Raw genomic sequence first — 25,131 nt, 5'->3', positions numbered from 1 at the left:
GGTTGTAGCAACAAAGTAGCCTACTTTATTCACGCCTAACAGCCTATATTACAGTAATTTGGTGAACTTTACACAGCCCTAAAAAGGCTACATTTACCTTTGGCTTACTTTTAGTATACCGTGTAACGTTAAACAGCGTGCATGCTTAACATTAGTAAAGCATACTTGTGCTTCATGCATCCATGACATTTTAACAAGCATATATACCATATATACCAATTGACCTTGTTCCTGCCCAATCTCTAGCTTTGCTGTCTCCATTCTTTCTGTTTTTGTTGTTTGCAAAAATATATAGTATTTATTGGTAAACAGCAACAAGTGCAACTTGTTAATCGCTGTCATTCTCTCTCCTGCGCAAACAAAAATGTGTTACGTTCCAAGTAGCCTAGTGCGTAATTCTGCTTCATAAAGTTGAACAAATACATTTGCTTATTTCACAGAAAAATATAAATAGCCAATTTAGGGTCTACAGTGCAGAGTTGGTAAGTTATGGTAGGCCAACTTGGGAGTGAACATACAAACAGGGGAGTAGCTGAGTAGCCTGATGGTGGCCTGATGGTAGGCAGGTGCGCACGTAGACATACGGCCGAACATGCAAGCGCCAATGAATCGTGCTCTCACGATAATCACGCCGTTAAACTTAAATAGGTTAACATCACTCTAAGTTCGCCTTCAAGCAAGGAAAACGATGATTTGAAGACATCTGTTTCGTTGGAAGGGCAGGGCTAATGTTATGAGAGTATTAAAATATGGGATATTCTACGGGAAAATATTAAAACGGCAAGACAGCGGGGGGAAGTTAAAATACGTGAGAAACACGGAAAAAGTTGGCATGCATTGTTTCGGTCCCCGTGCACAGGGATTATTTGTCATATTATTAATCACATATAATTATTTGTGAAATTGTGCAAACAGGTGCAACACATTTGAAAAGGAAGGACTGGTAGCATGCAAGCTCACAGGAAAGATTGATTTAAGAACGTTATCACAGTGTGTGGCTGTGGCGCAAAGCAGCACGGGTGGAAGACAGGGACAATTGGCAGGGGAGGGTCATGTCTTTTAACAATTCTGTCGGAGGGTCATTGAACAATTTCTAGCAGGCAAGGGAGGGTCATGCAACTTTTGACCGAAGCACTCAAAATTCCTCCGGTGGCCCCTTCAATAAATAAGTCTAACAGTCCCTTAGGGCTGCAACTAACTAACCAGCATGACACACACACACACACACACACACACACACACACACACACCACACACACACACACACACACATACACACACACACAACTGTGAGAGCGTGTAAAAGGCTGAGCCGGTGAGCGGTCTGATACGATTTCTGTGCTCTCAATCATAATTGTTGCAGTTGTGATAACAGTATTTACGCTCTCAATTCCTGAATCTGCGCTCGTTTTCATTCGTTATGCGCTGGCATAATTAAGGCAGCTAACTGACGCCATACTTTAATCCTGGTACTGACTCATTGCCATAATTAAGGCAGCTAACTGATGCCATATTTAATCCTGGTACTGACTCAGTGCCATAATTAAGGCAGCTAACTGACACCATACTTTAATCCTGGTACTGACTCATTGGCATAATTAAGGCAGCTAACTGACGCCATATTTAATCCTGGTACTGACTCAGTGGTATAATTAAGGCAGCTAACTGACACCATACTTTAATCCTGGTACTGACTCAGTGGCATCTGGTGCTGGAAACGGAACCGGCATTCCATCATTTTAGTCCTGACGAACTCTGCCGGTGGTTCCTCGGCGATCCAGTGGAACCGATCTGTACGCAGTGTGTCTCTCAGAAGTGCTGGGTGGTTTGTGGTCGGTGCCTAGCAACAACAAAAAAAAAAAGTAGATTTATACCTTTAGCAGAAGCTTTGATCCAGGAGCGATTACAGTTGAGCTATGGTATATGTTGTTATTGTTAGGGGGCAGCCGTGGCCTACTGGTTAGCGCTTCGGACTTGTAACCGGAGGGTTGCCGGTTCGAACCCCGACCAGTAGGAACGGCTGAAGGGCCTCACTGCGCCGGGATTAGTGTGTGCTTCACCTCACTGTGTGTTCACTGTGTGCTGAGTGTGTTTCACTAATTCACGGATTGGGATAAATGCAGAGACCAAATTTCCCTCACGGGATCAAAACAGTATATATACTTATACTTATATACTTATAAGTAAAAGTGAATATGTGAATATATATGTATTTATAAAATTGTACATATTAAATATATATGTATATATAAAACTGAATCTATGATCACCACTACTGTAGATTTCTCACAGGACATCAAAGAGAGTGAGAGGCAGGTGAGAGAGAGGGAAAAGGACAAGGAGAGATGAAAAGTGTGTGTGTGTGTGTTCATATATCAATAAGGGAGAATGAGAAATAGAAGGGAGGCACATAAGCGAGAGAGAGAGAGAGAGAGAGGGAAGAGAAAAAGAGAGAGAGAGCTGAAATGTCAAACCTACCACAAATATGTCGTTAGTGGTGATGTCTTTGTCCACCACAAACCAGGCATCTCGCTGGCCACCTATCCGGGCCCTCTGGCCTAGTGTGAAGGTGAACCAGCCTGTAGAGTGGACAGGAGAGGAGAGGGACAGAGAGGATGACCGATCGTTAGATCCTTACGTTATTGATCTCCAGGGACATTTTAGGACACCTGCCACCTTGGACACCAGCTAGTTTAGCCCGTCCTTTAAATTGGAGCACCAAATTGCGGCACTCCCAACGCACGCTTATTTGCTAAAGGCTGTCTGGGGAAAGAGACGCTTCACATGCAACGCCACACTGCAACAACGAAAACAGCACCTATTCACAATAAACCACTTCTGTAAATCATATTCGTTTTAATCAACGTATAATAGTGGGTTTGCAAACAAATGCAAATTCATGAGGTGTGATACATCAAACATCCATGCTTGTGGGGAGAAACATATCTTTTTCATGCATAGGTACTATCGTAACAAACTAATATGCCCAATGCCCATACATTTCTATGTGTTACGAACTAATATGCCCATACATTTCTATGTGTTACGAACTAATAAGCCCATACATTTCTATGTGTTACGAACTAATAAGCCCATACATTTCTATGTGTTAGGAACTAACATGTCCATACATTTCTATGGGAGATTCTTTGAGTGCTGTGTCTCTGGTACACACCACACATATCTGTGATGTCACCAACCCCAGCAGACTTGGAGAGGCCCGTCTTACCCTTGTGTGTTCCCATGACCTTTCCTGTTTCTATGGAGACGAAATTGCCAAGCTTGGGCTCAAGGTACTGAAAGACACAAGAGAAAGGAAGAGGAAGAGGAAGAGGAAGAGTGATGAATAAATGTAAAGAGGAGCAGTGAGACAGACATGTCCGGAGCAAATGTCCTTTCCATACTCACTTTCTAAACGCTGTTACTTGTGGTTAAAAAAGACAGTATGGGGTCTGAAAGTGTTGATATTTCTGCTAGGGGAGTGGAAGTAGAAACTAGATACTCCAGTAAAGCACAGGCACCTGAAACAGGAACCACCTGCAATGCCTTCAGACACCACCAGGGGGCTGCAGACCACTGCTTGAAAGACCCTGACAGGGTTCCCAACTTCCCACACATTCTGAAACATCCAAATCAAAGAGTTTCCAGGTCCAATTCCCTCAAACTCTGATTCAGAATAAAAATAATCGATAACAATATGGGATATGTTCAGGCTATTTTGTCTCTTTAATCAATTGCCAGGTCTTCCAGGATGCCAGAACTTCCAGACTTCCCCAGTGGAACCCTGTCTGAACTAGACCCTAGTTCTGAGCAAGACTCTGGCTGACAGCCCACTGAGAAAAGCCCTCATGCGAGTTAGAGGGGGAACCGACAGAAGAGCAGTTATGTGCCAAACACAAGAGCAGTTAAGTGCCAAACCTCCAAGATGAAATCCTCAAAGTTCCTCTCCCCAATGAAGCAGATCCCCATGCTCTGTAGAAAGAGGAAACGTTTACATTTACAACATTTATATAATTCATTAGCAAACGCTTTATTCCAAAGCAACTGACAAAATGAAGTATACCATTTAAACTACAGTGCAAAGGACACCTTAGGTAACAATACATATTACTATGCAGAGGAGACACCTTGGATGATAATAAATATTACAAAAATAAATACTATTACCAGAAGATTGAGAGAGCAGGAGTCTAAGATGGAGATAAGAGGTGGAAGGAGGAAAAGTGCTGATGACGAAAAGTAAACATGCATGGAGATGTTAGCACCATAGGGTTAGCACACATGGACAGGTGCCAATACCTCTTTCTTCTTTAGGACATGACCAAAACCAGCCTCAGCGGCCATCTTCTTCACAAAGTCCTTAGTGAGACCTGCCAAGGGGAAGATCGTCCGACGCAAAGCATCCTGGGACACCTGACTGAGGAAGAACGTCTGGTCCTTAAAGCGGTCGGCTCCCTGGAACAGTCTTACGGCTGCCATGACGACGAGAGAAACAAAACAAAAGGTCACAAACCAATGTCACTCTCAACATCACCTACTAAACACAAGCATTAAGACACTTCGTAGGACACTTGATAGTGTCCTTTGAAGGTTAGAGAAGTAGACCTGCGAATCAAAATGTAACTATACTATTATATCTATAGCAGGCAGATATGTTGCAGGAGACAAAAGGTAATGTCCTCTTCATACACAAGGTGTCGCTGTGTATCTGTAAAAGTGCCTCACGTATAAACACTTACGGTTCCGGATCTCAAAGCGGTCTCGGAACAGCGTCTGAGGAGGAGGTGGAACGTGCCTCTGGTAGAAGACGTCCTCGTCCTCCAGGGAGGTTCTTGCATAGTGACCCGTTGCCATGGCATCAGCACCTGTTTCCACAACAACAGGTGCGTTCGTTCACGTGTGAGGAATGTGACAAACACAGGCACAGACATCACACAGATCCTTTAGTTCACACACCTTCTACACACCAACCCACTATAAATTATAACTCATTTTAAATATATTAGACATGTAGCCTACACAAAAAAAATGGCATCAACAATGCCAGACTTTTCCGCTTGGGTAACTCCCCAGAGTCAAAGTTAAAAGATTCTAGGACTAGGTTGTCCTTATCTCTACAAAGAACTGAATGTGCTACACGTTATCACACACAGACCTATCACACCGACTGCACAGATGCTCAGCTTGAGTGGAATCTTACTTACCCAGTGAGTCAAGGGCATACTGACAGAAGTGTTTAAACTTGATGTACTTATTGCATATTATGTCTGGGTTTGGCGTCCTTCCCCGTTGGTACTCCTTCAAAAGATTACTAAACAGACCAGAAAGAAACTCGATTAAACAGACAGCCTTAAGCCCACATGTTTTTGCATGCAAATACTCAAATATGACTTTCAAGTAAGAGTTTATTGTGTACATTTGACAAGATTCTATAGTGATTACCTAAACACTTCGTGCCAATATTCTTTCACATATGACACTTGGTGGAAGGGTATATCTAGCTGTCTGCACACTTTATAGGCGTCCTCGCAGTCCCGCTCGGTAGTGCACACCCCCTTCTCATCCAGAGAGTCCCAGTTTTTCATGAACACTCCTGTGACATAGTAACCTACGGGGTGACGTTCAAACAGTGACAACCATATACTTGACAAAGTTTTGAGGTATTTGAATCGTCATACCTAAGCCTGACCAACTGCATTGAAGGAGACACAGAGATACATAGATTACAATGGAGAGAGGGGACAACAGAGGAGAATGTGTAGAGCAGTTCAGCCTACCTCTACGTTTAAGCAATAATGCCGAGACTGAACTGTCGACGCCCCCTGACATGGCACACACGACATGCTTTACGACGCCCATGATAAACAAAATTGAAATGACCTATTTCAGAATATACATATAAAACTTTATATAGATAACTCTTCAGAGTTGAGTTCGCGTTGTCTCACGGACGCAGCCATGTTTGAAGTCCGACGGACAATATCGTCCGGACCGAAACAATGTCTGCACTCCATGCATTTCCAATTTGTATTTCCGCAGTTTTGAAATCTGCTGTAAACATCTTCGTGTTTGCCTAGTGGTCGTCTGCCCTTGACTTTGGTCAGATATGAAAAGCATCGGTGGCGATTAAACCTATAAGCTTGTAAACGACGTAAGTGTTACTGTACCAAAATTCTAACAAATGTCCATATGGCTTTTCTTCTTTAGACCTGTTGGGAGGAGTAATTATTTTTTTTGTGAAGTAGATCGAAACGAAACTTGGCCTACGTTTACTTTGGGCTAAAATTGTGTCAAAAATTACCCTTAATTTTTAAGAGAAACCATAGCCTTCCTTAAGACAGCGACAGGGCTCCCAAAATCGATACCAAACTTCGAAAACACCATGCATGCAGAGGATGTCTAGTAGACGAGCCGTATGCAAGTAGCCCATATAGGCTACCAGAAGTTGTGAAAAAAGTTAAATCAAGTTCCGTAATTCATTCGCCTTTTGTGGTACTTGGCCTATAAAAATGTCAGTCATCATCATATATGCCTACTACAGTGATCTCATGTCATGAACTGTTGTAGTTTGTGATATCATTTATAACTAGAAAAAGTAATTCCAGGGAATTACCAGTGCATGAAAATGCAAAACATATGAAATATATTGTTAAAACAAATGATGTGCTAATTGGCAACCAACATGATGAGGTTTAATATAGTGAATGACTGAACAGTTAAATAGTTTAACTCTTTGCTAGCTTTGTCCTAAAGTGCCAGCAATCTAGACCATTGTTGATGATTTTTGTACAGCCACAGCATATTCTCTGTTATAGCTATGAACACATACAATAGCTCGATTAAAAGGCGAGACTTTAAGCTCTCGGTGGGTGCAAACCAGTGTATTTCTACACGCCTCTGTTCCTGAGAAATCCCAAGCTAGTGGCTAGTTTTCATCAAAATCGCTGTTTTTTTTCTAGAAATGGAGATAACGTCTTTCATGAAATACGAAGTGTTGCCATAGACAGTAAAAGAAATGGACGAACAGACTCCGTCGTTCTCAATGGGAGGGTAGTCATTTTTCAGTTGGTCCCCCCAGTACTGCGCAGACTCGCACTTAACTTCGTGACGTTAGCCATCGAACTGAATCCTGTAACTCATATGATAGATAGGCTACACAGAAATTCTTCTCACACTTCCTTCGCCTTCAAAGTCATCAAAGTTAAACATTTATTTATGTATTATTATTAATATCATCCTCACAAGTGATATCAAGTCGTGTTAATGTTGAAACTACCACACATGATCATCTTCAAAAACAGTCATGGTAAAACTAAACAAAAAAGTTATAGCCTTGAGGCTAATCTTCTTTCCACTTTTCTGACCTACGTCAATCCATCGAAAACCTCTGAAATGATTATCGTTAGACTACTTAACGGTAAAACTACTGTTTTTCCATTAGGTTTACTTGCCTCTATGCTTTACCTTAACATAGGCTACAATGCTATTGTAGGCTACATAGCTTTGTTCACGAGTTTCCGTGCTGGCTGGACTACGCTTATCCAAACAATACGGTTATCTCCCTTCAGTGCGTTAGCTTCCCTTCAACCGGACATGCTAAACATTCTTCTTACGGGAACCTAACGTTACGTACGAGGTAGTCGAGTCTTGTTTTGCCTTTTATTGTTTATGTAGATAACACAGAAGCTAAAATATCGGCACATGATATATGTTATATGAAGTTATGGAAGTTCAAAAAAATCCTAAATGGATGGGCGTTCTATGGGGTTAGCAGAGAGTTGATAACCACCGCTACATCGATGCTTCTACTTCCGGGAATTCGCCTGCCCCCTTGAGTGTTGCCTGTCATAGATATATACACTAGATGTCGCCTTGACTACTGCTGTTCATTGGAACGAATGCGTCAATCGAGACGCCATCTTGCTTCAGTGATCCACTCCTCTATAATGCATTAGCGTCAATCTGGGCAAAGATCTAGCGAAAATAAAATCACCATAAACCGTCAAAATCTCAAGCAATTATCTAGTTTTTTGGGTTGTTCCAACTGACAGGCATGTATTTATGGTCGAGTCTAGAGAAAACTAAGCTTAAGACGATAATAAAGATACATTTTACCCGTCTAGCCCCAGACTCCCATTCATTCTGCACTAGCTAGCGGCGGCCCCTAGAGGAACAATGAGTAAACTGCAACCAGGTTCGATACAATGAAAGTAAACAGGCTCTTCGTAGACAGGCTCTGGTTGAGGCCACATACATACCCCTCGTCTCGTTTACTCATGTAAGTTGTAATCTCACCAGAAGTTGCTGTAGATCTGTAGAACATTTACCTCTGCTACTACATAGGCTACGCCAGTCGTTACTTTTATAATCATGGGTCAGTGCCATGGGCAAACGAGATGTAGCTGAATTCATAAATGACAAAGCCATGAGAAAGGTGATTTTCTTAAGTTTCAACAACAAAGAAGCCGATCTGCCATCATTGTGAGAAGTTCCCAAATTTGTCGCTAATCGCTAAAAAGGTTTTCTATCGCTGGGGATGGCCAAACGTCGCTAAATAGGTAACGCTGACAATACAGGAGAACTAGTTTAGCGCTTCAGATCCCTGTACAAAGATGGCGGCGGTGTTGACGCATGCTGAGAAGCAGAAGGCGACATCTAGTGTATATATCTATGGTTGCCTGTTACCAGAGAATGTCTAATAAGGGGAGAACTGCCACTCTCGGAAAACTTCCGGTTTCTGAACTGGTTGCAGTTCCGTCTGTGGTTCCACATGAGGGCGCTCGTCCACGAGTGCAGAATGCATGGAGGTCTATGGAGCTGTACCCCTCAAAATCCACTTTTCTCGGGATATAATTTTTTTTCAAGTAATTTGAGTATTGTATTCGAAAGGGGAGGCAAAGAAAATACACTTGGTTGAGTATTATATTTTTTAAAGTCACTTAATTGTTCTAAAAAGCCTTTCAAATGTGTCAATGACATCATTCATTAGCACAATGCTAGCGTGTTATGTGTAACAACGACCCAACCTGTAAGAAATCAAAAGGACATAAGTACTCGTTCATTCAACTTTTGACCTATAACCCATGTTGAAGTTATACAAACTACAATCAAATCTGAGATTTGTCAACGACAATCAGGTGAAAGAGACAAATTTAGCCGTCTAGCTCCATTGACTCCCATTCATTCTGCACTCATGGTGATCGCCCACAGTGGAACTCTGGTGGAACTGCATCCAAAATTCGGTACAATGGGACTTAATACGGAGTGGCAAGGCTCTCCGTAGACGGGCTCTGCTGTTACTTACTTGTGTAAATTTTCCGGGAAGTGATCTGTGAGACCTGGCGAGACTGCCACCTAGTGATAGACCCACGGAAATGGCCTGGTTTTGACCTGACGAGCATGCGTCACTGATTCGACCAAAAGCGGCAACCGAGTTATGATAAACTGTCCAGATAAAATGTCCAGATTGTGCGTTTTCATGAGTTTCACGATCGTCATATATTTCATTTCCATTCATCACAGAGTTCCCAAAATCACATATAAGGTGTGTTCAGTGTCTAGTTTCGTAATTAAAAAAAAAAAGCTAAAAACGTAATATTACGTTTTTGGCACTCAACGCATGGAAAGGAAAAACGTATATTACGTTTTTGGCACTCAATGAGTTAAAAAGTTAAATTATTTGCTAGATGAGGTTTAATATAGTTGGAATGACTGAACAGTTAGGTGGATAGTTTAAATGGTTCAATTATTTCCGAGGTAGATGAGGTTTAATATAGTTGGAATGACTGAACAGTTAAATAGGTGGATAGTTTAAATGGTTAAATTATTTGCGAGGTAGATGAGGTTTAATCTAGTTGGAATGACAAACAGTTGTGGGCAGAAGAAACAGTTGAACAGGATATAAAGAGAGCCAGTTTGTATGCTTAAAGCCTGAGATAGAGTATATTGTTTAAAAGTTAAATGTAGATAGTGTAATGGATGTTGATAGACAGAAAGTTGAATGGATGTAGATAGGCAGATTGTTTAATGGATAGTTTAATGGGTGGATGAGTGAATGGTTTGAAGAGGATGAATGGATAGAAAGTTGGATGGAATGTGCCTTATATCCTTGTAGAATGGAGAGACAGAGAGAGTTGGCCTAGTTCAGCAGAAAGCAGTTGATACAGGTGCAATCAGTTTAACTGGCTCTTTGATCATGGGGCCTAGTTGAGCAGCTGGAAGTTGATACAGGTGCAAATCAAGTTAATTAGCCCATTGTGATGTCATCAGCCCAATGTTAACTCATTGAGTGCCAAATGCGTTGAGTGCCAAAAACGCAGACTACACACCAATTTTTGTAATCAGTAATGTAATCCATTGGATTACAAAAATAATGTAACGTAATTTGAATACTTTTGGATTACTTTAAAATAAAAAACTCAAAAATGAAATACATTGAATAAAAAAGTCAGAGCTTACGAATACATTGAATAAAAAAGATAGGGCTTACAGATAGCAAGCGGCACTTGCTGCACTTGCTGCAAGGTTGTGCTGGGTTGAGCGAATGGCCCAAAGATTTGTGTTGTGGTGCTATTTCTGCTACTTTATGGTACACATGTAGCCCCCACTTCTCCTTTTCAACACGAATTGTGTGTTCATGTCTAAACCTCACTGCTGATCTGGGTCATGGCACTATGCCTTGTGCTGATTTGCGCGGCTCAGCCCTGCACTCGCCAGGACACAAACCCACAACAGCAGCACCTTGGATTCGGGAGTCAAGCGTGCCAACAATCGAGCTAAAAGCCCGGTCTGCTGGCTCTCTTACTAGCACAACTCTTAAGGTGTTGGGAAGGAAGTTCACACAGCATACACACTAACAATTTATGTACCAGCTAGCTACTGGTACTTAACTGGAATAGGCCTATGAGCAGACATTGGGGGGTGTCCTCATTTTGGCCAATTTGTCCTCACTTTATAGACAACTTGTCCTCCTTTTCAGAGACTGGTTGGTGGTCACCCTAGTTCTGCTACATTATAGCACACATTGTAGCCTTATACTTCCCCTTTTAAACACAAATTATGACTATCAACTGGTCTTGTGTTTCGTCAGAGAACCACACATGAAATGGACAAAACATGAAATGGACAAAACAGGCGTCCATTTTATTCTCTAGCTGGGTTGCCTTTGGCTGTGCTAAAAGGCAATAACCCCTTAAATTAGGACTTCTGGCAAGTTGCATCTTGCTTGAATAAGGGGCCCCATTTAGATATCAGGGTAAATAATATAACCTATGTTATATGATTGAGGGGCCCTATTAAGACATATCACATAACATAACCTATGTTATTTGACTGAGGGGCTCTACTATTCCGATATCAGGGCTGGAGAATATAGTAGTGACTTCACACAGAGGTTTGGGCTTCAGGGATCCCTGAACACTTGGGCCCCTGGGCCTGGGTCCATTAGGCCCGTTCAGTAATCCATCCCTGCTCATAAATTTGCCTGTTTAGAAGTTTTGAACTGTTTTGGAATTCCTGGTGTGTGATATTCCATATGTAGTCTTATTCGAGTTTTAATAGCCTAAATGTTTGGGATAAAAAAGCTGATTTAGAAAGTGTTCCATGCCCCATTGAAAAAAAAAGTATTTTGAGTATTTTCAAAATACAAAAATACAGTATTTTATTTTGATACATTATGGCTACAGTATTTTGTAGTTTATTTTGATACATTTAAAAAGAAGGTATTTGGTATTTTATTTCAAAATAGGTTACATCCTGATGTATCTTTGCCCATCCATGTATGTATTGAAACACATAAACAAAATGTAATCAAGTAAACTTCGACAATGTAACTATAATCTGTTTACACATTTTTCTTATGTAATCTGGTCTGATTATAGTTAGTTGTTTTTTGTAATCTATTACATTATCCAGATTACTTGTAATCAGTTACTACCCAACCCTGCATATTTGTTTTTGATTATTGTGCTTGGTAAATATTTGTTTTTGTTTATTTGATTATTGGTAAATACACAATTTATTTGTATTTGTTTGTTTGTTTTTTTGCTTTCTGGAATAATACATATGTTGGAAATGAATTTCAGGCTACCAGAAACCTCCGGGCTACCAAAAGAACGCCTGCCAGGCTCCCGGGGCTTTTTAAGTTTCATGAGCCCTGTAAGGCCTGATTGAGGATTTCAGGATGGCTACAGTTTAATTGGCCTTAAACACCTGAAAGAGTTTCAGTTAATCTGAAAAGAAGTAACTTTTTTGTTCCAACTATTTGAGGCCTGAATTGGCGTGGACCTGGGACACTAATGACAAAATCCTTTTGTTAACCTTGAATCCTTTACTTAAACTCTCCATGGCAACCCAGACAAGTCTCAAGTCTGGAAGGGGGGGGCAATACTCTCCAATATTCTTTAGAATAAACCAGTAACCCTAATTTAAATGCAGGTCCTCATTCTTACAAACAGGTCCTCATTCTTACAAACAGGTTCTTTAAAGCCCATCCCGTTCAGTGCCCGACTGCCTGTTCTTTTCCTTTCTATGCGCCAGAGAGGATGGCGGATCTGTGTGGCGGCATCACGCTGGAGATGTTGAAGGAGGCCTGGGAGACGGTGCGCTCGAGTCCCCTGGGCGTGATAAACACCCCGATGATCCCGTGGAGCCAGACAACTCTGCAGCTCGACGGCCCAGCATGCAACATTTATATAAAGCTGGAGAACATGCAGCGAACCGGTTGGTGAATTAGGGTCATGGTTAGGGGACCTATTAAGTACGACGGAGTATTAGGGCCACACATGAAGAAAAAAAATATTTTTGCCATGCCGAGATTAAACTCGACATTTCGATAATAAAGTTGAAATAGCATACCTACTTTAATCTTGACGTGTCGACTTTAAAGTCAACATGCTGACATTAAACTTGCAATACAGTTTAAACATAGCCTACACAGTTTAAGCTATGTAGCCTACACTAACACACAATGGGCTGTATTTTCGGTCACCAGCGCATGGCGTAAAGTTCGTTATTCACTGGCGCGAAGTTGAATTCGTTATTTTGCACCTTTATTTTTTAAGCATTGCGCCCAGGGGTGTGGCAATTAACAACCTAGGGAGGGACCTGGCGCATTGTCTAAAAATCGCTATCATACACCACCTAAACCTGGTCAGAAGTCAATGGCGAGTTGTTCATATGCTATTTTAAGAGCGCATGTCAACAGTCATATTGGCAGGTGCACGCACCATCCTTCTATCATTCATGAACGCACACCAGCGCACGTCCATGCAAAGCATTACAAATTGCACGATTACAATGGTAAACATAATTAGAATAAAGATATTACGAAATACTGTACATCTCATGATGAGTAGTTATTCACCATCATTTGCAAATTGGTAATGACGGTTAAAAGTGATTAGGGGAGAGGCGAGAGACACGTATGGAGCACAGCTGAAGACGCACTGTCACGAGATATAAGCAACTCCTCTGCAGGATAAATGTTGTTTTATTCAGTCATTTGAGCAACATTAGGGTAAGTGTTGCTTTTTCCAGCCTATGTTTTCGATGGTAACCCATTGTCAGTCAATAGTGAAAGTAACTGCATATAACTGTCTTGTCGTTGACTGACTCCTTGGTGAAGTTAGTTTCACTTTGCCAATGAGTTCAAATAATAGACGAGTGCAAATGCGTGAAGGCTATGCTAGATTTTAGTAAAGCATGGTTTAAGAATGACTATTCCATACGGTCTCGCAAGCAGCCTCCTTCAAATGCGCCGTTGAATGCCAAAATACCGATGCATTTATTTGACATATCGCGCGTTGCGCCGTTAAAGGGAATGGCAGATGTCATTCTCATTGGTTTAAAATGATGTTACGCCCCAAACACACCCATATGACTGATTAAAAGACCTAGGAACACCTTGTTACGCCATGCGCTCCACTTTTGAGAACGAAAACCCTCCCAATGTGAACTGGACATCCTACTAAATTTGAATAGACTTTTGTCGAGTGACGATGCACTTTAGAATGTCATGATAGGGCCCAATATGTTACTTGAATAATGGGCTTCAAATAGGTGTTATTTCAGATAGATTGTTAGATTGCAGATATTCAGATAGATTGCGTCTTGTCTGTTAACTAGGCCTACTCATTGCCGTCATCGAAGTGCTGTATCTCGTGGTTATGGAAATACCATGCACTATGGCTATATAGCTAGAATAATACATGTATCCAATGATATAATGTTTCTGTACAAAATGTTATTTCACTCTGTTTTACGTGGGTAAGGCCACCGCACATCCAAATAACTGCCCTTCATGACCCACAGGCCGTCACTCTCCATAGATTAACATGGCATAACTCATTTTTCTAAAACTGCTTTTCCATGTCTCACCTGCAATAAATATAGGAGGCTATAAACACAGGTATAGCATAATCATATATACTATTTTGATCCCGTGAGGAGATATGTGTGCATGTACTTTATTTATGCACTGTCTGCATATGTGCGCATGTAGGCTATAGCCTAGTACATGGGGTGGTCGGGAGGACTGCTTCATTCGTCCCTCCATAGACATTCAGCAATAGGCTGTTTTGCATCCATTACAAACAAGCAATGTGAAAGTCTAGGATTAGGGAGAGCGCCTAGTATGCCTAGTCTAGTGCATAAGCATGAAGTTGAACCTTTAGATGAAAAACACTCTTTAATAATAGGCCTACAATAAATACATAAGGCGCTAATGACGTTTAGGCTACTTTTGACCATCGCATTTATCGCCTGTAACTCCGTGATAAGGACCTAACAGGAAAGTATTTGGCTGAGCAACGGAGGTTAATATGTTCTATGTTTTGTCTACATGATAGACCTACAGGCCTATGTCTAATCATTGTTACACTCGAAGAAAACTATGTATCATTTGTCCTCCCTTTCAATAGTCCCAAGCGGACGTTCTCTCTCCAAACTAACTTATTCTCAAAATGTTGAGTTTAATGTCGACACGTCGAGATTAAAGTCGACATGATATTTCAACTTTATTCTCGAAATGTCGAGTTTAATGTCGACATGGCGACTTTAAAGTCGATACGTCGAGATTAAAGTCGACATTACATTTCAACTTTATTTTTTAAATGTCGAGTTTAATCTCATCATGGCAAAAATATTTTTTCCTTCATGTGTGGCCCTAATACTCCGTCGTAATTAAGCATTTAGCACACTGTTACATAGCTGGTCTTTTCAACATTTCAATTGGGTGGCCTTATTAGGGATCAGTATACTTTATTGATTGTTTTTGATTGATCAGCTTGGCCAATATATATATTTGTCATTATTATATTACATTATAAAACATGATATTGGGAGCAATAAAGCTATGTATCTGCTGCTTCATAAGGAAGAGTGGCATCTGAGTTTTGCTTGGCAGGTTCATTCAAGATAAGAGGAGTCGCCAATCAGTTTGCCCGACGACCTGCAGGCGGCCATTTCGTCACCATGTCAGCTGGGAATTATGGGAAGTCGTTTGCCTTCGCGTCAAAGCACTACAAATCCAAAGGGAAAGTAGTAATGCCAGAAACTGCCCCAGTGTCCAGATCGGTTCTGATTCAAGTGAGTCTTTGCTGACCAAGTAACCCCTGATTGACCTTCATCTCAATTGCTATACATTTGGGATAGTGGAAGTGTAGGGGCTAAGGAACTGGGCTAGCTTACTGGGCTATGCTTGACCAGTACTATAACATCTGCACTCTCATCCTGTGGTCACACTATGATTGATGTAGTAGCCTAGTAACAGGCTCTTTGCACGTACAGTACGGCTCGTTTGTTTACACTTGAGCCAGGTGTGCCATTGTTAATGTAATTGGTTTCTACATGGACCAGGTGTGTTTGAACCTGCCGCTATTGTTAATGTAATTAGTGTGTACACGGACCAGGTGTGTTTGAACCTGCCGCTATTGTTAATGTAATTAGTGTGTACACGGACCAGGTGTGTTTGAACCTGTCGCTGTAGTGTCTGTACGGTTGGGTGTTGCACTAGGGAATCAGCACTTTACGATAAAGAAAGGGTTTATGCAAGTTAAAATTGTTACATCCAATATACAGTATCATCCAATGTCTTTTCCCCACTTCTCAGATTTGAAAAATGCTTCTGTGACATTTTATATGTAAGAACATTTTCTAAGGGTGCCAATGATGCTGGAGGGCACTTTTATGTCATCATCCAATGTCTTCCCACCCCAGAGTTTTGGCGTGGAGGTTGAGCGCGTCCCCAACTCCGGTATGATGGACGCGGTGAACCGCTGTGTTCGAGAGGAGAACATGACCTTTTTGCATTCTTACGACGACATGGACCTGATAGCTGGCCATGCCAGGTAACAGTGATGGACCTGATAGCTGGCCATGCCAGGTAACATTGATGTGCAGTGAAGTCAGGCAGTTAATTATGGTTAAAAACTTTGCATTGTTTCCACTCCAACAAAAAGCCACTATGGTGAGTGGGCATTGGGTGAAATACTCATTTTCATATAGCACTTCATCAGACAAGCTCTCTCTCTCACACACACACACACACACACACACACACACACACACACACACGACTGATGAGTGTGTCATGGCTCCAGTCACACTCTCATGGACACAAACACACATACACAGAAAGACACACACAATCAGACACACACACACACACACACAGACACTTTCTCTCTGTTTGTCTATCTTTCTCTCTCACACAAACATTCTCTCTTGGATTAAGCTGTACACATTTCCAGGCCATGTAGTTTTAGCAGCATAGAAGGGAGGCATATTCGTGTAATTTGTTGTTGAGCTAACTTTTTTTTCGGACAGCCTAGCAAGATAGCAAGACAGAACACCGTTGCCAGGATACCAGAAAGCAGAATAATGTAACGATCGACTTCAGCAATAGCTGCTCACGATTAAATAGAATTTTGGATGTTGAAGGCAGCATGAAGAATACATCTATGCTGCTTTCAAAATTCGGCAAAACTAAAGTATCTTAGAAGGCAGTATTTCATTTAAATATTTGATTCGGACATGCCTCAATACTTTGCTCCCCTGTTAGTTATCTTAAAAGGCAGCATTTGTTTTTGTTTCGGACACAGCCTAAGAGACACACACACACACACACACACACACAGATCCCCAGGGGAGAGTGAGATGAGATGAAGTCTCATAGTAATTTGTACAGAACCCATCTGCAGGAAAACCACGACCATGTTATTCCAGGACCACGACCATGTTATTCCAGGGCTCCGGGTTTGGGGCGTTGGCGTTGAGTTACACCCAGGCAGAGAGTGCCCCAGCCTCAGGAGCACACACACACACACACACACACACACATACATACACACACACACACACACACACAAGCCCTAACCCAGCTCTATGAGACACAGGAAAAGTCATGAGGAACACACTCATTCTTCTACCCTGGTCTCATGCCACCTGTAACAGATCTGAGAGTGTGTCCTGTGAAATATTCTAAGTTCAAATAACAAATCTCTCCTCCTTGTTGTGTGTCTCCCCCTCCCCTCTGTCTGTGTGTACGTGCGTTTGTGTGTGTCTGTCTGTGTGTATGTGTGTGTGTGTGTGTGTGTGTGTGTGTGTGCGTGCGTGCGTGTGTACGTGCATGTGTGTGTTTGTGTGTGTGTGTGTCTGTCTGTCTGTGTGTGTACACGTATGTGTGTGTGTACGTGTGTGTGTGTGTACGTGCATGTGTGTGTACGTGTGTGTGTGCGTGTGTTTGTGTGTGTGCGTGTGTATGTGTGTGTGTGTGTGTGTGTGTGTGCATGTGTGTGTGTGTGTACATGCGTGTGTGTGTGTGTGTGATTACAGCCTGGGCTTTGAGCTCCTGGAGGCGGTGCCCAGGCCTGACGTGGTGGTGGTGTGCTGTGGAGGGGGCGGCCTGCTGGCCGGCGTGGCGGCCGCTCTCAAGCTCTCGGGGTGCCAGGGCACCAGGATCTACGGCGTGGAGCCAGACGGGGGTAAATAAATACAGGCTGAGGGGGGGTAAGGAATGGAGCCAGACGGGGGTAAATAAATACAGGCTGAGGGGGGGTAAGGGACGGGGGTAAATAAATACAGGCTGAGGGGGGGTAAGGGACGGGGGTAAATAAATACAGGCTGAGGGGGGGTAAGGAATGCGGAAAAGATGGACACAAGAACAGACATGTAAATGGAACAAGATGAAAGTGTGAGCTTAGAACTTGAGAGAACTGAAACCATGGTTACGGTCATGTAGTACAGCGGTCCCCAACCACCGGGCCGCAGGACATTCCTAACCGGGCCGTAGCCTACGACATGAGTTTAAAAAAAATGCATGCAAACTAAACTAAATTTAATTCGCAATAATGTCACGTTTTTACATGGCATAGGCCTATATGCAGTTGTTTAATTGCACGCATGTTTGCATTTTGCAAGGTCTATTTTCTTACGTCTGTCTGTCCCGCCTTCAACACTTTTACATACAGTATTGCCTTCAGCGCTGCGCAGCCTCAGGTCAGCTCACTTCACTGGCGAACGGTAGTGTCACACGAAGTTAGCTAAACTGCTAGAATGAGCAACAAAACAAGCATCTTTAGCAGGTCACTGGCCAGAGTGTTTGAGTTGCGAGAGCCGCTGCAGAGATTTCTTACAGAAAAAAAGTCACCGTTAGCTGCACATTTTAGTTATGAGGACTGGGTGTCAAAACTCGCTTACCTGTGTGACTTGCTTAATGACCTCAACCTGTCACTCCAGGGGAGAAAGTCAAGCTTGATTTGCATTTAAAGCCAAGCTTGATTTGTGGGGACGACAAGTGGACCGGGGTGTATTTGATATGTTCCAAACAGTAGTGGGGGTTTTGGGAGAGACTGAGGCAGGGCCCTTTCTCTCGCAGCTGGTGCGCGATCACCTTGTTGTGCTTTCAAATGAGTTTGAGCGTTACTTCCCATCCTCCAAAGATCCACGGCAAACCAATGAGTGGGTCCGCAACCCATGTGTCGATATCCCGAATAGTCCTAACTTGTCAGCGCAGGAGGAAGAGCAGTTGATCGAAATTGCAAATGACGGTGGTCTTAAGAGTGTGTATAAGGAAACCTCTCTGGCGGGTTTTTGGATCAAAACCAAAGCAGAATATCCCGAGATAGCCGTAAAAGCGCTGAAAACGTTTCCCACCACGTATCTATGCGAGGCCGGGTTTTCGGCAATGACTGCAACTAAGACCAAATTGCGCAATCGACTGGACATTTCAAACACACTGAGGGTGTCACTGTCTTCCATCACCCCCAGATGGAAGCTTCTTGTTGCAGGGCTCCCACTGATTATATTCGTAATGCACGTTTTTGTTCCCATATTTTGTTATGCATCTTCACACTTACAGATCATAGTTCATATTGTTCAATTTTCACTTTTTCAAGTTCACGTTTTTCACAAGAGATCGTTACCTTCACTGTTCAGACATAACTGGAGCTAGTTCTTTTCAAGTAATGCATGCACAACACATATGGAACATGGAACCCCTGAACCCCCCCCCCCCCCCCGCCGGTCCGTGAAAAAAAAAATAGGAATCAAACCGGTCCATGGTACATAAAAGGTTGGGGACCCCTGATGTAGTAGATAAACAGCCACAGACATTGATGTTTGGAAGATGATTGGCCATTTTGTGTTCTGTTCTTCTCCACTCACAGCATGCACCATGTTCAAGAGTTTCATGGAGAAGAAGCCTGTTGGCATGGACACTAAGAGTATCGCCTCTGGCTTAGCTCCTCCCTTTGCAGGTAAACAATATATCATGGGAAGTGAACACTATATCATGGGAAGTTAATTAACAGGCAAAGAACAGTTGGGCAACAACCAAATGTTTTGAGTATGATTATTGAGTATGATTATTGAGTATGATTATTGCTTGACTTTCTTTGTAGAGCGTTAATACATTCAGGGCCTATGATCCTAAAAGTTGCTGCTGCAAGTTCATGGTCCTTCAAAATCTACTTTTTCATACATTTGCTCCCGACTCACTGTTCTACTTCTACACACTGCACCATGCTGTAGTGTTCTGGTGTTGCTTTATGCGTGAGTCCGCCTGGACTTGACCTTGCCCAGAAGAGTCCCATCAGCAGAGTGTCTGGACTGATAGCAGATAGTTCAGACGACGGCCTGGCTGCTTCCTTGAGTGTGGGCAGCCTGTCCCCCTATGAGCCATGCCGGAGTTGTGGAGGGTATCGCCCTGGTAACGGACGAGGAAATCAAGAGTGTTTTCTCAGACGTGCGTGTATATGTTTCTGTTTTCTCAGGCGCGTTGCCCTACGAGTTGTGCCAACGGTATGTGGAGGACATCGTCCTGATAACGGACGAGGAAATCAAGAGTGCGGTGTCCACTCTATACAGAGCTGGACTGCTTGTGGAACCCTCGGGATCGGCGGCCTTCGCTGCCGTTGCCAACGGACGGATACCTGACATCGCCGGGAAGACCGTCGTCGTCATCTTGAGCGGAGGAAACATTGGCAAAGACGAGCTGGTCCACTTCCCTGACTGAGACTTCAGGGTGATGGATTGGGGTGGGGGGGGGTCACTTCTGTTGACGTTCAAACAAAACAGAGAGCTAGCTTGCTACTCAGGGCAGAGGCAGCTAGGGGATGGTGAGGTGATGTTTGGAGTATGTGACAAAAAATGTTTTAGCTTAGAAACCCAGCAACATCGCTTAGAGCACCTTTAACAATTAAATTCCCGTCATTAAGATGACGAGGTGCCCATGTTACCCCTCATTTTCTCAAAAACAACAAACCATAACAACAATTCTGACCATTGAGCTCATGAGATCAATACCATCAAAAAGCGAATCTCATAACTTCGATTCATTACACAAAAAGTGAAATATTTCAAGCATTTTTTGTTGTAGTGTTGATTATTCTAATCTTGATCATTATGGTTTACAGCTCATGGAAATCAAAAATCCAGAATCTCAAAATATTAGAATTACAGAAATGTCAACGTGAAAAGAGCTGTAATTAGCTAATTTAGTAAAATCAGGGCAGTGATAAACAGATATGGCGATAATCGTGATGTTTACAAATAAAATAATCAGTATTGTCTTATGATACAATGATCTTGTTTTCGTCAGGGGATCTGGTTGCCTTCCTTATTATCAGTTAAATAACGTCTTTGTTCTTTTTGTTCACATTCATACAGGTCCTCACTATGACTGTATTTTGAGCACAGTTTATTTGCCAAAAAGAGAAAAACATTACATTTGCTGCCAGGGCTAGTCTAGCAACTCTCCGTTGGCTTGTGAGCTCCAGAAATCGAAACTTAATCAGGCCATTGAAATCGTGTATAGAGTCGTTTGGTGGGCTTAACATAATGATTGATGGCAGAGTTGCAACGGTTTGGCTTATATTCCCTGCTACTTGAAAACAAATATCCTATTGCGTCCTATTGTGTGCAGAGGGAATTTGAAAGACAACTGATTATCCCGCCCCTCGGACTGAGCACTGCGAACGGTGAGTGCCCAGACCCTACATTTTAATGTGGGTCTGGCTCGCCAGGCTAAGAAAAACACCCAATAATAAAAAAAATAAAAAAACTGACGGTTGACGTCATTATTGTTGTTATTTTGTTCCAACTTACAGGTACTGCAATATTGTTACACAAACAGTGTAGTGATGAACACAGCTGACAAGAACATTGTGTGTTAGCTTGCTTTGTGTTGGATTTTTTTCCCCATATGAGGATGAACTGCACTTGATTTGTCTCAGGCTATGTGATGCTAGGTTGCTGCATTTCAATGAAATTAAACTTTTTAAATTTAATTTTAAAAATGTCTCAATTTCTTTTTATTGCCCCCCATTAAAATAACATGATGGGGTTGGTTGTCATAAGTGCTCAAGATGTATTTGATGGTCCACATTTTTTGAACAGAATAAGCTAAGCTTGACCTGAGCGACATGACTCCATTCCTGCCTGCCACTTCCATTGCACATTGAAAGATAATCTATTTAGAGGACCATTTTGGAAAGATTCAAAAGAAAGAAAAAAATGTGACACACACACAAACACCGATAGTATACAGTTCAGCACTTTAGTCTGACACACACACAAATGCCAAAAGCATACAGTTCAGCACTTTAGGCCGACACCAGACATGACTTGACTCGAGTCAGACTGGAGTCACATTTTTTAGGACTTGAGACTTGCTTGTACAAAAGACTTGACTTTGACTCGCTATTCATGACTTGAGATTTTACTTAGTTTCTGTGGCCCATCTGTAAACAATTCTGGGTCTTAAATTTAAGTTTGCATTTGCGTGCTATTGGTCTGTATGCATTTCCATGTTTGCATTGCACTGCTATACCAAAAAATATTTTTTGACTGTGGCGCTCAATTTTACGCACGGGGAGCACCTTGAAACAGTGTTGACCCAAATTCAACCCTTCCCATAACGTGTAAGGTATATTGTGCTTGCTAGTATGACTAGTTTCTTTTAACTTGTCGGCCAGCCAGCCACGGTCATATGACCTATATTTTAAAGGAAAATTGACTGTGAACCACAAGTGTGAAATGATGTGTGTGAGCCTATATAACATGGAGACCCAGATAGCAAGCATAGTCGGCCCGATTCTGGCTGAGTGCTGGCAGTGTCGGCTGAGGTCCGAGTCGGCTGAAGCACAGTAAACACAGTCGGCCCGATCCTGGCTGAGTGCTGCCACTGTCGGCGGAGTTTCAGGTCGGCTGAGGCACTGTCCCCTTGAATGGGCCGACACTGACACGCAGTAGTTGGGCTGATTACTGAGTGTCTTATTTGGCCCGATTGGGGTTTGATGGGCTACTGCCAGTTTTCGAATCAATCTCGGCAGACGGATTTCATACAGTGTGTGGCCCGATACTTCAGGAACGAACAATGATCAGTACATTTAAAAAACATTGGGTTAAAAACAACCCAATTTCAACCCAATCACTGGGTAAATAGTGGTCAAGCCCAGCACTGAGTTAGCCCCGAAAATTGGGTTGTTCGGTCAACCCAATGAGTTGGGTTGATAGTCTAACCCAAACATTGGGTTATCGTAACAAAATTGTTAGGTTAAACCTACATAATTGTTGGGTAGGCTATCTTATACAACCCAGGATTTATATTATTTTCACTGTCATTTCTGGGTTATGCTGACCTAATTTATGGGTTATTCTAAGTATCTTATTTTTCTCCTTAATCCAATCATATTAATTGATAATAATTCAAATAAATGTTTGCAAATCATTAATGTTACAATATAATGTTTTAAAATCCATCCAATGGGCAACAATAGCCATGCAATGAAATAAAACAGTTCGACATTTTTAAAGTTTTTGGCAGTTTATTTTTTTAAACAGATAGCTAGAAAAAGCTTGTGATACTTCCATGAAGGCAGGCAGATTCCACCGTCCGTTTTGGGGATCACCCCTGTGAATCAAATAAGAAAAAAAGAGTGCATTAATCACTGTTATTTACAGAACTTTATATCAAGATTTCCATGAACCATTATCATTGAATGATGTTGACAAACATTAAAAATCCACCAGGAGACAAATATTAGCGCAACACACTTGGAATTCATGACCACCTATGGAGTTATTATAATAACTAATGACTGTCTGATGCTACAACCAGAGCCCGTCTTCTCTGCTACAACCAAAAACACCCAGTAAACTTGGCTATAATATGAAGCTACCCTGAATGAATTAATAAGATGTTGTTTGCCATTATTATTACCGTACGTGTGGCTTGTGAAGAGACTAACATTACTTCCACCACGAAGCATATTTAATTAGCATTGATGCTAGCTATATGGTCTGCTAATGTTAACCAGCTTGGTATGCTCATTTTAGTTCGTTGTAAAAGTTTGCTTTGTTTCTGTCAGCAGTTCATACCCAGTGAACAAAGAACTATGTTTTTATGAGTCTGTCTTTGTGTATATTTAACATGAACAGTAATTGTAAGTTAATGTTGTGAATGACACAATTGTTAACCTGTTTGAGGCTGAACGAAATTGGCAGGCAGAATATCCATTCATATCATGAGGGTTGCTTCTACATCTCTGGGTGGACTTTTAAAATCCGTCTGGATAAAACATTTTTAAAAAGTTAAAGATACATACCTTACGAAATCGCCTGATTTCCATTGCATGCTGACAGCTGGTGGACTGGACGGTTGGAAGAATAACGATGTTTTTTCGAATTCTCAAATAACTATGCAGCTGTGTTACAAGTCACCCAGGTGCTGGGTAGCGTACTCCACGTCAGGTGGGAGAGAGGAGGGGCACTACTGTCCCAAACTATCAACCCAACAAGCTGGGTTACAGAAAATAACCCAACATGAGTAAAAACAGAGAATGTCTAATAAGGGGAGAACTGCCACTCTCGGAAAACTTCCGGTTTCTGAACTGGTTGCAGTTCCTTCTGTGGTTCCACATGAGGGCGCTCGTCCACGAGTGCAGAATGCATGGAGGTCTATGGAGCTGTACCCCTCAAAATCCACTTTTCTCGGGATATAATTTTTTTTCAAGTAATTTGAATATTGTATTCGAAAGGGGAGGCAAAGAAAATACACCTGGTGGAGTATTATATTTTTTAAAGTCACTCAATTGTTCTAAAAAGCCTTTCAAACGTGTCAATGACGTCACTCATTAGCACAATGCTAGCGTGTTATGGGCAACAACGACCCAAACTGTAAGAAATCAAAAGGACATAAGTACTCGTTCATTCAACTTTTGACCTATAACCCATGTTGAAGTTATACAAACTACAATCAAATCTGAGATTTGTCAACGACAATCAGGTGAAAGAGACAAATTTAGCCGTCTAGCTCCATTGACTCCCATTCATTCTGCACTCATGGCGATCGCCCCCAGTGGAAATCTGGTGGAACTGCAACCAAAATTCGGTACAATGGGACTTAATACGGAGTGGCAAGGCTCTCCGTAGACGGGCTCTGGTAAAAACAACCCCACAAAATGCCCTGACAGCCTCAACCCAGCGTTTGGGTTGAGAAAACAACCCAGTATTTTTTAGAGCGTAGCTCCACTCATCCATCTGGAACCGATCCATGGAACGGTGTTTCAGAAGGCTGGGCCTAATCAAAAAATGCTTGCATATGATTGAATAAGCCACTTGTCCGTCATCTAT

At 42.1% G+C, this 25,131-nt stretch overlaps 2 protein-coding genes across 2 annotated transcripts in view; one reads left to right on the top strand and one right to left on the bottom strand.

Moving 5' to 3' along the window:
- Positions 1-5,944, bottom strand: part of trmu (tRNA 5-methylaminomethyl-2-thiouridylate methyltransferase) — a 9,578-nt gene extending 3,634 nt beyond the window's left edge. Inside the window, exons 1-9 of the mRNA XM_076297145.1 lie at positions 5,778-5,944; positions 5,443-5,608; positions 5,205-5,311; positions 4,740-4,865; positions 4,300-4,472; positions 3,919-3,972; positions 3,230-3,296; positions 2,479-2,579; positions 1,696-1,840 (exon numbers count right to left, since the gene is read on the bottom strand). Coding sequence (XP_076153260.1) covers positions 1,696-1,840; positions 2,479-2,579; positions 3,230-3,296; positions 3,919-3,972; positions 4,300-4,472; positions 4,740-4,865; positions 5,205-5,311; positions 5,443-5,608; positions 5,778-5,859 — 1,021 coding nt within the window. The 5' untranslated portion in view covers positions 5,860-5,944. The remainder of the gene's footprint in view (positions 1-1,695; positions 1,841-2,478; positions 2,580-3,229; positions 3,297-3,918; positions 3,973-4,299; positions 4,473-4,739; positions 4,866-5,204; positions 5,312-5,442; positions 5,609-5,777) is intronic.
- An 85-nt stretch (positions 5,945-6,029) lies between these two features.
- LOC143136435 (L-threonine ammonia-lyase-like) lies at positions 6,030-21,774 on the top strand. The gene is made up of 7 exons (XM_076297148.1): positions 6,030-6,151; positions 12,538-12,720; positions 15,404-15,585; positions 16,216-16,346; positions 17,833-17,981; positions 19,665-19,754; positions 20,271-21,774. Exons 2-7 carry the CDS (start codon positions 12,543-12,545, stop codon positions 20,510-20,512), a joined length of 972 nt encoding a protein of 323 aa, XP_076153263.1. The 5' UTR covers positions 6,030-6,151; positions 12,538-12,542; the 3' UTR covers positions 20,513-21,774.
- The last annotated feature ends 3,357 nt before the right edge of the window (positions 21,775-25,131 follow it).

The sequence above is a fragment of the Alosa pseudoharengus genome, unplaced genomic scaffold (assembly GCF_046254945.1).
Source record: "Alosa pseudoharengus isolate Yale_2024_CS ecotype anadromous, Long Island Sound unplaced genomic scaffold, YU_APseudo_1.1 YU_APseudo_1.1_scf_20, whole genome shotgun sequence".
Classification (NCBI taxonomy): Eukaryota; Metazoa; Chordata; class Actinopteri; order Clupeiformes; family Clupeidae; genus Alosa; species Alosa pseudoharengus.
Note: the sequence above shows the minus strand (reverse complement) of the source record. Positions and strands in the feature narration are given on the sequence as shown.